Source organism: Nicotiana sylvestris, chromosome 6, assembly GCF_000393655.2.
Source record: "Nicotiana sylvestris chromosome 6, ASM39365v2, whole genome shotgun sequence".
Classification (NCBI taxonomy): domain Eukaryota; kingdom Viridiplantae; phylum Streptophyta; class Magnoliopsida; order Solanales; family Solanaceae; genus Nicotiana; species Nicotiana sylvestris.
The window spans coordinates 119,507,029-119,518,643 of record NC_091062.1 but is presented as its reverse complement, the minus strand read 5'-3'; the positions used below and the strand labels follow the sequence as shown (position 1 = coordinate 119,518,643).

General features: G+C 35.0%; 1 protein-coding gene across 3 annotated transcripts; it reads left to right on the top strand.

The window, feature by feature from the left end:
* The first annotated feature begins 3,012 nt into the window (after nucleotides 1-3,012).
* LOC104210363 (sec14 cytosolic factor-like) lies at nucleotides 3,013-11,347 on the top strand. Of its 3 annotated transcripts, XM_009759256.2 has the most exons (7): nucleotides 3,016-3,193; nucleotides 3,970-4,432; nucleotides 5,709-5,881; nucleotides 6,362-6,466; nucleotides 8,702-8,958; nucleotides 10,448-10,668; nucleotides 10,805-11,347. In XM_009759256.2, the coding sequence occupies exons 2-7, from the start codon at nucleotides 4,079-4,081 to the stop codon at nucleotides 11,177-11,179; spliced, it is 1,485 nt and encodes a 494-aa protein (XP_009757558.1). In that variant the 5' UTR covers nucleotides 3,016-3,193; nucleotides 3,970-4,078; the 3' UTR covers nucleotides 11,180-11,347. The 3 variants fall into 3 exon arrangements, with proteins under 3 accessions (XP_070003606.1, XP_009757558.1, XP_070003607.1); XM_070147505.1 differs by lacking the exon at nucleotides 3,970-4,432 and having other exon boundaries at nucleotides 3,013-3,193; XM_070147506.1 differs by lacking the exon at nucleotides 3,016-3,193 and having other exon boundaries at nucleotides 3,943-4,432.
* The last annotated feature ends 268 nt before the right edge of the window (nucleotides 11,348-11,615 follow it).

Sequence of the window (11,615 nt, the reverse complement as noted above, 5' to 3'; positions counted from 1 at the left end):
ACAATAGGTTTAAAACATGTAGTAAATTAGATAATAAGCCAATTATAACAGTTGAGCGACCGTGCTAGAACCACGGAATCCGGAAATGCCTAATACCTTCTCCCGAGTTAACAAAATTTTTTACACGGATTTCTGTGTTCGCGGACTGTAATACAGAGTCAATCTTTCCTCGATTCGGGATTCCAAACCGGTGACTTGGGACACCATAAATCATCCCAAATGGCGACTCTGAATTTAATAAATAAATGATCCCGTTTTGATTGTCACATAAATTCGAAAAAACTCCCTTATACCCCTTCTTCCGGGGTATAGGTAAAAAGGAGGCGTGACAGTTGGTATTTGACTAAATCACATATCTTTAAGACATCAATATAAATTTAATTATTAGTCGGATTTTAGGGTACACAAAAATCAAAGTAGGAGAAAAACGAAACAAAAAGTAGGCAAAACCTATTCTTACTACCTATGACGTTAGAGTTGGGAATAGTAAGCAGCAGAAGAAAAAAAGGAACAAAGACAAAGTAGGTTAAAGGTAGGAGATTTGGAGTTAAAAAAAAAGAAGAAGAAGGTAAATGGTAAAATATAATTTTAAAGTTATAAGTTAGGGCATAATTAGAAAGTAAAATAGAAAACAATCCAACCTCAGCAAATTGGTTGTTTCGAAAAATAAGACTTTTCATTATTTCGAAATATTAAATTTAATAATATAATATAATCAATTTTAACTAAATAATTAAAACAAATATTATTTTGGGATAACATACAAATGTATAGATACGGTGTAACAAGCATCCAAACAAGCTGTAAAATTTGATAAGCAAAATACCTTATCACCCCACTAAACTTGTCGCGAATTATTAGTTACAGGCTTAAACTATTCGCGGTATTAATAACCCCCCTCAACTAGGCCTTTTGAGAGCCATTACCCCCTGGATGCTGATGTGGCAAATTGTGTGGATGTACTTGCCTGCCACATGGATTTTTCCTGTATATGTGGCATTTTTTTTGAAAAATAAAATATATTTTTACCTTTTTAGATAATTTTTTTCGAATAATATTTATAATAAAACTTGGATAGAACTACATTATTTAGGCTAAAAAATTTTATTTGGCTAAAAATAATAAAGTTTTAGTTAATCTTTTTTTGAATTTGACCTAAAATAAAGATTTATACAATTGAAATAAATAGTCAAGACATCTAAAAAGTTATAAAAATACATAATTTGAAATTAATTATTTTGGCTATAATTTTTTATATAGCTCTAATTTATGGTGCTCTAAAAATATACTTTTTACATATTTTATCTTAAAAGGTAAAAATACACAGTTTAAATAAATAGTCATTGCATCAAAATAAAAAATAAAAAGAGTGAACAATTGCAAGAAATAACTTATTATTTCTAACATACGTATTGCTCTTAAAAATACTTATTGCAGAAATGCAGGGTAAGACTGCGTACGATAGGCCCTTGTTGTTCGGCCCTTCTCCGAACCCCGCGCATAGCGGGAGCTTAGTGCACCGGGCTGCCCTTTTTTTATTGCTCTAAAAATGTATCCATAGAGTAAGTTATTTTTTGCAATTGTATATTCTTTTTATTTCTTCTTTTGATACAATGACTATTTATTTCAACTGTGTATTGTTACTTTTTTTAGGTAAAATCTTTAAAAATTTATATATATTTCAACTGTGTATTTATTTCAACTATATATATATATATTTTATAATATATATATATATAGCACCATAATTTAGAGCTATATAAAAAATTATAGCCAAATAATTAATTTCAAACTATGTATTTTTATAAATTTTTAGATGGCTTAACTATTTATTTCAATTGCATAAATTTTTATTTTCAGGTCAATTTCAAAAAAAAATTTAACTAAAACTTTATTATTTTTAGCCAAATAAAAAAAATGTAGCTTAAATAATGTAGTTCTATCCAAGTTTTATTATAAATTGTATTCGAAAAAAATTATCTAAAAAAGTAATATACTTAAAAAGGTAAAAACATATTTTATTTTTCAAAAAAATGCCACATATTCAGAAAAATCTACGTGGCAGGTGAGTGCACCTACAGAATTTGCCACATCAGCGTCCAAGGAGGTAATGACTCTCAAAAGGCCTAGTTGAGGGGGATAATTAAGACCACAAATAGTTTAAGGCTGTAACCAGCGGCGGATCCAGGATTTGATGATTACGGATGCCACTGTCTTTAATATAAACTTACCTCTAGTCAAGGAGGTCGAATTAGGGTCTACAATTGGCTAGTTCGCTCAATTTTGAATTAACTCGGTCCGGTTCGATTTGGTTCGGTCCATTTTTTAGTTAATTCGATTCACTTTATAAGACTTTTTGGTACATAAATACACACGTGATAACCAAACTAAAAATCTTTGGTCCTTCAAGAAAAAAATAACATTAACTAAATCAAAAGAAAAATGATTAAAATATATTGAAATTTCAAAATTCGAGATTTAGAAAAGGAAAATATAAATAAATATAATTTTATAATTTAAATAACTAATAAAAATAAAACTGTATAGACAGAATACAAAAATGAAAATAAAAAATTAAAAAATTAAGAGAGAGAAGAAAAGAAAAATCTGGAAAAGAGGGAAGAAAGAAAAGAAAATAGGTTGATCTTGGGCCTGGCAGGAAGCAATTGGACCATGACACCTACCATTACTTCGGTACTCAAGGTGCCACGCTTTGATTATATAGCTTTTTAACATGAAATATCAGTATGATACCAATACTAATATGAAATTCTTTTGGAGCGATCAGGTGGCATACCACTCCCTTCCTTCTATAGAAATTTGCTAATTATTCGTGATAAATTTAGGGTGCTAATTATTTTACCAAATTTGACACAAACTAATCACAAACTCTCCAACCATAACGAGTTAATGAACTTCACGTGGTTGGGACTCCGATCACGGCAGTAACCTACCTTTCAGTCCCTTTTTCCAATTGTCTTTTTATTAGTCCCATTTACTCCCAAAAACGACAGCAAAAGGCGAATCAAACTAGTCAAACACCGGAAAAAGCTCCTCGGTTTTTTTATTCCTTTTTTTTTGTCTCCCCCATTTTATGAACTAAAGGTAAACTGAACGGAGAAGCGGAAAATTGATTTTCTTCTAAAAGATCGTCAAAATCCACAAATTGAAATTCTCTGCCTATGTCTTAAAGGTAATGATTCTGCATTGCGATCGAATCAATTATACTCGATAATTTGTTCTGCTTCTAACCCCTGTGTCCAATGAAATGATTTTGATCTCTCATTTAACGAATTAATCTGTGACGTGAATATGATGTTTGGACATTGTCTTTGCCTTCATTTGATTTTGTCAATTAGATTGTAATTTATCGGAAAGTGGAGGGCCTCTTTAACCGTGAGCTGCTGGAAACCGGATTGCAGTAATAGTTGTGAGTTTGTGATCATAACAGCTAGAACTAGTATGAACTGAGCTCAAATATAGAGAGGATTCATATTTCATATGGTGGGAACGGTTACCCAGGTATAGTACTTGTGCTGTTGGGAGGTCGCAGGTACGTGGTGGAATAGTTGAGGTGGGGACACCTGCATCATACAAAATAAATATAGAGAAAGGATTCATATAAGTGACCCCAACTAGTTTGGATTGAGGTTTGGTTGCTTTATCGGTTGATTGATTGGACATGAAGCACTAGCAAAATTTCCTTTACATTAACAGGATGGTCTATTTCCATAAAGTTTTATGAGCTGAGCAAAACTGTCGGAAAACCTTTAAACCAGAACTGCAGCGGTCTTTCTATTTTATGCACTTTTGACGCTTACCAAAAGGGAAGTTCACTGTAGTTATTACTTATAAATTACTTGTTAGTAGGACATTAGCTGTTGTATTGGTGATCTTGGTATGGATTTAGAATTCTCACCACTGTGATATTCTTGGCTAACTTTGTCATCCATTTGTGTTTCATTACAGGGCTGCATTGGATAACAGATGGGCTCTATTTAATAAGTTTAAGCAACGTTATTTTCCAATATTTAGCATTTGGGCCTCCAGCTGGTGTGCCATCTCTCATCAAGTGCTTATGGAAGACTCCTTCTATAATCCCACTCCTGGGAGTGAGTCAAAGTCTGCGGTGACAGCTGCTGTCACTACTAAAAATGAATCTAGATGGCACTCCACTGCTTCTGGCTCAAAGTCTTTTGCAAATATAAGACAGATAGATCTGATAAAATATGGGAAGCAGAGAAGGGGGAGTGACAATCAGTTAGTTTTCTTTCTGGTTAAAGTTGCTGCTTTGGAGACTGTGCGGAGGATCTCGCAGTCCAAATGTCCATTCGTATGGTCTGGCCTGCAAGCTCTGCAAGTTGTGTGCTACCCCCCACTTAAGTGGATGCAAAGGTGGAGTCCTTTTAGGGTTCTGGTTAACGGCATGCAGGTTTGTATGCAGTTAACCAATTCAGAAGAGCTAATATTGTGTCTCGTGAACTCCTCTAGGTGCATTCAATCATTAATCACAGGCATATTTTTCTGAAAAATATACTTTTGTCTATGCCTTAAGGACCAGCAGCTTTGGAAAATGTTGTCTTGAACGTCAATAGGTGCATCGATTTTGCATAACTTCAAAAGAAGTATATGGTCCTTATACCTGATATAAGCGGCATGTCTAGTGCTGCTTTTCATTTGTGGGATTATGCACGAAGTCAAGGAGAAACAACCTAAGACAAAATAGATATGTATATACAGATTTATGCTGGTAAAACATATTAATTTTGAATTATAATTAAAATCCACGATTATTCCTCTTATGAACGGGACTATTTTATAGATATTTGTTGGTCTATTGTATAGGTTTTATTTGCTGGAAAACAAGGACTAACCAAGCATAGATGTATTTTATAATGGAATGTTAACTGTAGCATATTGCAGGTAGCAGTAGCCTTTATATGACGTAATACAGTAGCCAATTGGAATGCTAATTTAGCACTTAAAAAATGCCCTTTGAGGCCCTTTTATGTTTTTAAGAATCAATTTTTCTATTTCCTTTATTCCTTAGAAAGTTCAATGTCACGAACAAGGGCTTCTTCCCTTGTTATTCAATCCTTGAACCCATTGCACAGCAATCCGCTTCCATGTGAAATTGAACTACAAACCCCACTTAATGCTTATATAATCAGATCATGAGCATATGGCGTACCTGCATTTATTATATAACAGCTTATCTGCAAGCAGGAGGAATATCTTTATGTAGCCTCACAGGCTTGTCTAAGCTTTCATTTATTTTTATTTTTCCCTTTTTTAAAATGATATCAAGAGGAAGTCCTTATGCTCATGTGAAGCCTACGGAACACTTTTAGTTTTGCAATTTGGCCCTCTGTAGCTCTCTACCTCGTCAAACCAATGACTACATCTATGTGTAGTTTCTTTCGCTATATGGTATCTGATTTAATTTATAGAAGAAAATATGCTACCTAATTAAAACAGAATAAATAGCATATCCTGAAATTAACTTGGTTTCTTATAGTTGTGCATCCTTTGTAACTTAAAGAGTCTTGAGAATTTATATTGTCAATTTCATGTGTTTTGCGTCTGTGATTTTCTTGCTCAATTTGGGAATATGACTGTCATTGTTACATGCTCTAGAAGTATGCCTTTGAGATATCATGCATTGGATGTTGCACAATTACAGACTTACAGTATGTCTTTGTGGTTAGATGCTATCGCGGCCACTGCTAGTGCTCTCTATCGCTACAGCTTTTTCTGATCATTCAGAATTCGATAATGCTACCTCAGATATCACTCAAGTTTCCCCAGACACCAATGTTGTGCATTCTGATTCAGAATCTCAGCTAGAATTCTCGTCTGAGCAATCTATCCCAAGTGAAAGGTACAACCTTGATATACTGCTCTAAGTGTAATGAAGTAATGAACAATTACCACCGGTTATGTCTCAATCTATACATGCAAAAGATATAATCAGACCTGAAGCAGGCTCTGGCCAATCCAGTAAACAAATGCTGAACTGTAATTGTAGCACGATAGAAATCATTGTGATAACTATTACATATATAGAGGCCATCTTTTTCTTGCTTTCTTATGTTGGAAATAGAAGGTAGCTCTCATATGTTAATGATATACTAGGTGTATTCATATAATGTGCTAGAACTTCATTCCAACATTAGGCTGTAACTTGAGATTTAGCATGTGATGTCTAAAATTACTTGCATCCTCTTCAGTTGCTTCTGGATTTATTTCTTAAACGGTAAACCATTGTTGGACTTATCCCTGTACATCTAAGCCAACTCAGAGCAAGGTTTTGAGACTGAATTCGTGGTTGATGAGTTATACGACTTCCATGCTTTTGCAGGGTTGGCAATGAAGTTTCTCCAAGTTCGTCTTCCACAAGTTCTGCAAGCTGGTTGTATCTGCTTTGCAAAGATCTGGAAAAGCAAGGAATTCGTTTGCCAGAGAGGTATCTTTTTGACAAATCCAAACTACAAGAGAACTTTTTTTGAATATTGTGAGTTGGATGTGCAAGTACAAGAATTTTGCCACTCCGTAACTTGTCTTAATTAATGTCGAGGCTACCAGTTTAACTGTAAAGATGTCTAAAGACATATCAGAAAATGGAGAGTGTTTCTGTTCAAGCTTCTCTAGATATTCGTTGAGCATGATTGTCTATACTGGTTCTAGTGATAAAGCATCAAAACCAAGAGTGACTACTTTGTCTCTCTTGATGTCCAACCTATACTCCTTTTTTTTTTTTTTGCGAGTTAGGTTTGCTTCAGATCAACTTTCATACAGACGATTGAACAGCTTTCTCTCCCTAGTGTGTAGATCCTTCTGTAGCTCTCTCACTAGTGTGTAGATCTTTCTGCATGGTTTACGGTATACTGTTTCTGAAATATCTTTCTCTCACTGGACACAGTTCTTTTGCCAAGATATACTAGCCTACTTGAACCTGTGATCACATTGTTTGTTTTGTTGCCAAATGCATAGACATTGAAATGACACCTACCTCAAAATATTTTAACCTTCATGTTTGATAGCATTTCATTGAATAACCTGTATGCTAAAAATCGGTTGATCACTGATCAAACATGGATACAACACACATCTTGTCATTATCTATGTACTTTCACTGTACCTGGTATGTCATTATTGTCGTGATGTCATCACAGATGGGCACTTTTATGTTGAATAAGCCCTGTGTCAAAGAAGTCAAGAATTGAAGAACATTTAGGAATCTCTTCTTTAACATCCTTATTAGAAAGCACTGTTGTGAAGAGCGTGAAGCGAGGAAAAGCGACAAGCCCTTTTTTGCTTAAAGCGATAAGCAAAGTGCTCGCTTTTTTTTAAGTGAAGCGGAATTTTAAAAAAAGATATTAAAATAAATACTGCATAGACAATGAAGAAGAAGAAGCAGAGGAGAATGACAATAAAATAAATGCTGCATAGACAACTAAAAATAAATGATATGAAAAAAAGGCAGTAAGTATGCCAAAAAATGGCAGTATAACTGGAACGAAAAATGGGCAGCATTTCGCTGCAATTTATCACTGAAACAGTGAAAGAAATTGAAGAAGAAGAAGAAGAGGAGAATGAGAAAAAGAACTGAAGGGGGATAAAAATTTCGCCAGCATTTTGCTGCTATTTGGACACTGAAACAGTAAAGAAAAAGAAAAAGAAAAAGAAAAAGAAAAAGAAGAAGGAGGAGGAGGAGGAAGAAGTAATCACATACCTGGGACCAAGCTTGATGATCTTGAAGTTAAAAACAAAGAGAGCTTTTTTAATTAATTAACGTTGGCAGCCCAGTTATAAAGAGAAGCGCTCACTTCTGTCGCTTTGTTTGCTTCCTCACTTTTTCAGGGGAAGCGTATCTGGTTCCATCTTTCTTTCGTTAGTTAAGCCATCACTTTTGTGTACCTAATACTCTTCAGATCAGAGAAGTGCCAGATACGTCGCTTCGCATCGCTTCTCCTTTTAAGCGAAGATGCGGTTGCTTTTAACAACACTGTTAGAAAGGGTTCTAAAATTGTGCTGTAGTAAAAGATTCTGCTGCCACCAATTCTGACTCGTACATACTCTGGATCTTAGTTTTTATGGCCTCCAGTAAGTTCAAGAAAAGATAACTTGGATCTGGACAGGCATTAACTTCTTTGCTTTAGAATATTAGTTTCAGCCCGTGTTGCCCAAACATGTTTTATTTCTGCAGCTGTAGCGCACACATCTTTTTGACAGTTCATAGTGCAGAAAATGCTTTGCGATTCGTCCATTCAGCTTGATCCCAAATGCCAACCACCATGACATAGAGTTTACACTTCGATCTTTTTCTGATTAAAATCAAATAAAGGTAGAAATTTGATGTAGTTGTGTAGACAACGAATCCCGATGGAAGTTTAACTTTTGTTTTACTCTCGCAAGGTACTTGAATTGTTGCGAAGAACAGTTATTGACTACTGTTCTATCATGATTTTGTTTCATTCTGCAGTTTTACTTGTCGTCTTCTTTGTCCTCATATCATATGAGCTTTTCTTATTCCCTTCAATTGTCAGGTTGATCCAAAAGCTCCTGATGCTTTTGTTTCATTCAAAAACTTCTCTAGCGGTGCATATACATGCCACTAGAAATTTGCCGAACATAGATATGTTTCAAATTTATTGGTTTCTCTTCTTGCAGTGAACATGACACAATAGTATTTATGCAGAATTGGTGAAGAGGAACTCCACCGATTTTTTACGGCTGCAGATGGAGATTTTACTCGCTTACTTTCTTCAGTGAAGAAGACAATTCGCTGGAGGGAGACTTACAGAATTCTTTCCAGACAAGAACTAGAAGTGTGGTCAAATATGGTCTTTTGGCATGGATTTGATATGCAGCATCGGCCGTGCCTCATTGTCCGTCTTGGCTTAGCATGCATCAGCTTGCCATCTCGTGACAGACCTTGTTTCGCTCAAGCAGTAGGTATGCTCTTCCACTTGTACAGTTAGTATCTGACTAAGATTTTAATGGTTCCCTCTTTTACTTTAGTTAGATGTGTAACATTTTGATGTTTCCATTCTGATTTCCCTTTATTTAACCTAAGAAAAGGAAAATGTCACTTTGTTTTCAGCAGTTGAATACCTTTGATGTTCCTCTGTCAGCTGTTTATGTTTGTTGAATATGCGCATTTCTTTTGCATAGTTACTTCAGTTGGAAACAAAACAATTTAACCTCCGTTATACTATCCGGTCAAATTTACCCTACCGTTATACTATCCGGCCATCCCTACCATCAGTAAACTTTTAGAAATTACCCCTTGATCTATTAGATAATCCAAAATCTCCCAATTTTATTTTATTTAAATCACTTCTTGTTCTTCTTGCTCCACTATTTTCAGAAATTACTATTGATGTGAATGCTAAAGGTACTAGACTATACAAATTATTTATGGATATTTTAATTACCATTGCACCCACTTCTCTTCTTGTGATAATGAGTTTGGAATTGGTTTAAAATATTATTTATTTTTCAACCATATACGCACCGTAGAATTCAGTGGGTCTATTTATTTGTGTATTATAAGCAACTGCGCATTATGTATATACATGTATATTCGAATATATTTTGTTATTGTCTGGTTTGTATAGAGTTCGATCAACTTACTTAAGAGTGCACAATGCGTAGGCATTTGACTAAAGCAAAGTTGAATTCGACAATGTAAAGTCTCCAAAGAACCTCAACTTCTATATCACTAATACTTGCAAAATCTCCCGACCTTTGGTGCAACGAATTCATTGAAGTTGGGGTATTGTAAATACTTTTGGAATTTAGAAAAGCTACCTAATTTAGATTCTTCAATTTACTATACTTTGTTTACTAACCGTTGTATTATTTTAATATTTCTTTCTCTTATTTTTTTTTTCCAATTAAGAAAGCATGTAAATGCCAACTATCTCGAAAATAGTGAATCAACAAGAACAATAAGTAACTTAATTAAAATGATTTGGGAGATTTTGGGTCGCCTGACGAACTGAGGGGTAATTTTTAAAAGTTTGCTAATGGTAGGGGTAAATTTGTCCAAATAATATAACGGTAGGGGTAAATTTGGCCGAATAGTATAACGGAGGTTAGATGTAAACAATATTCGAAACTAGAGGGGTAAAGTTGGACCTTTTCCCTTTTATCTATTACTGCTCAAGACTGGGGGTAGCCGTACTTAGCATGTGTTTGTCAAAATAATAAGTTCCATTGTAAGAACTTAAACCAAGAAGTTCATGACGGTAATCTTCTGCTATAAATAAATCATGACAAAATCAGGAAAAGTAGGAGTTACCCCGATCAGCTTTTAATCAATCAACTTAAAATGTTGGCTCCTCTACTCAGCTAGATCATAGTTAAACTGATTTAAGGTCTTGTCAAAAATTTCTCTAAATAGGCAAATTATTAACTAATGGATATTTTCTTTATGAAGTATCTCAGGTGGAGCATGGGGTTCTTCATTTGGTGGACCCTCAAAATTCTCAAATTACTGTTTTGGTAGACTGTGAAGGACTATCTCCATTGAGACTTCCCATGCAAATGCTTAGATCCTGTTCTACTCTTTTGCAAGATCACTTCCCCAACCGTTTAGGCTGCTTATTCATTATACGCCTTCCACCTATTGTTCGAGTTGTGGCACAAACCTTTGTGCAAGTAAGCTTTACACTCTAATTATTATTTTGTTCACTTTCCTGCTTCACTATTGAAACTCAGGCCAACTTGATCTGCATAGATGATAGAACTCCTTTTCTGGAAACTCTAATGTAACTATTCTTGCGCAAACAAACAGGTTTTCAAACCAGTCACTCGGCAAAAACTGAAATTTGAAGGAGAAATGTACCAAAAGGTTCTTTCCGAGTGTTTGCAAACACTCCCGTCTTATCTTGGTGGGCAGTGCACATGCTCAGGATGTGGTAGCTTTAGCGTTAGCGAGATGCGTAAGGCTCGAATTTATGAACATCAAGGAATGGTGACAACAGAATCTATTAGCGATACTCTGGATTTGACATCACCTAATTCAGGTGAACGGACTGAAATTCCGTCGAATTATACCTGTGACCAGGTCTTAAGAAAGGCTGTGCTAGGTGTCCTTTTATTCTGGGTTTTTGTTGCTTTAATTGCTGGAGTATATGATCCAGAAAGTCGTCCCATTTTACCTCCTTGAGCTATATTACAATTTTGTACTTGTCATTGCACATCTATTCTTCTTGAAAATAGTCTGTAACTAGTATTGGCCACAGTTTGTGGCAATTACCTGTCAACATATCTAGTAGAGGTGTGTACTGGAATGGGGTGTAATGGTTCTTGTTCAGTGCAATATTCTTATACGTCCCATAGTTCTTATTTGAAGCTGAAATTTAAAAGCTGAGGGAAAGCAGTGAAGAGACCACCTTCACTTGGTTTAAGCATTGCCAAGTTTGCTGGGATGAGTCATTTGGCTAGATTTTCTATACGGGTTCCATCATTTGTTTGAATTAGCTGTGCATGGATGATATGTTCAACTGGAGGGCACAATTTTTCTCCATGTCTTTGACGTAAGCTCACACAATTTATATAGTCTCATCATTTTCCCTCTTAAAAGTAGCACGATAAATTTATGA

Bases quoted from the DNA above. Each gene is read 5' to 3' on its own strand.
- LOC104210363 (XM_009759256.2), top strand. From the start codon at position 4,079: ATGGAAGACTCCTTCTATAATCCCACTCCTGGGAGTGAGTCAAAGTCT. The intron at 5,882-6,361 runs GTACAACCTTGA...ATGCTTTTGCAG, and splicing joins CAATCTATCCCAAGTGAAAG to GGTTGGCAATGAAGTTTCTC. The intron at 6,467-8,701 runs GTATCTTTTTGA...GTATTTATGCAG, and splicing joins GGAATTCGTTTGCCAGAGAG to AATTGGTGAAGAGGAACTCC.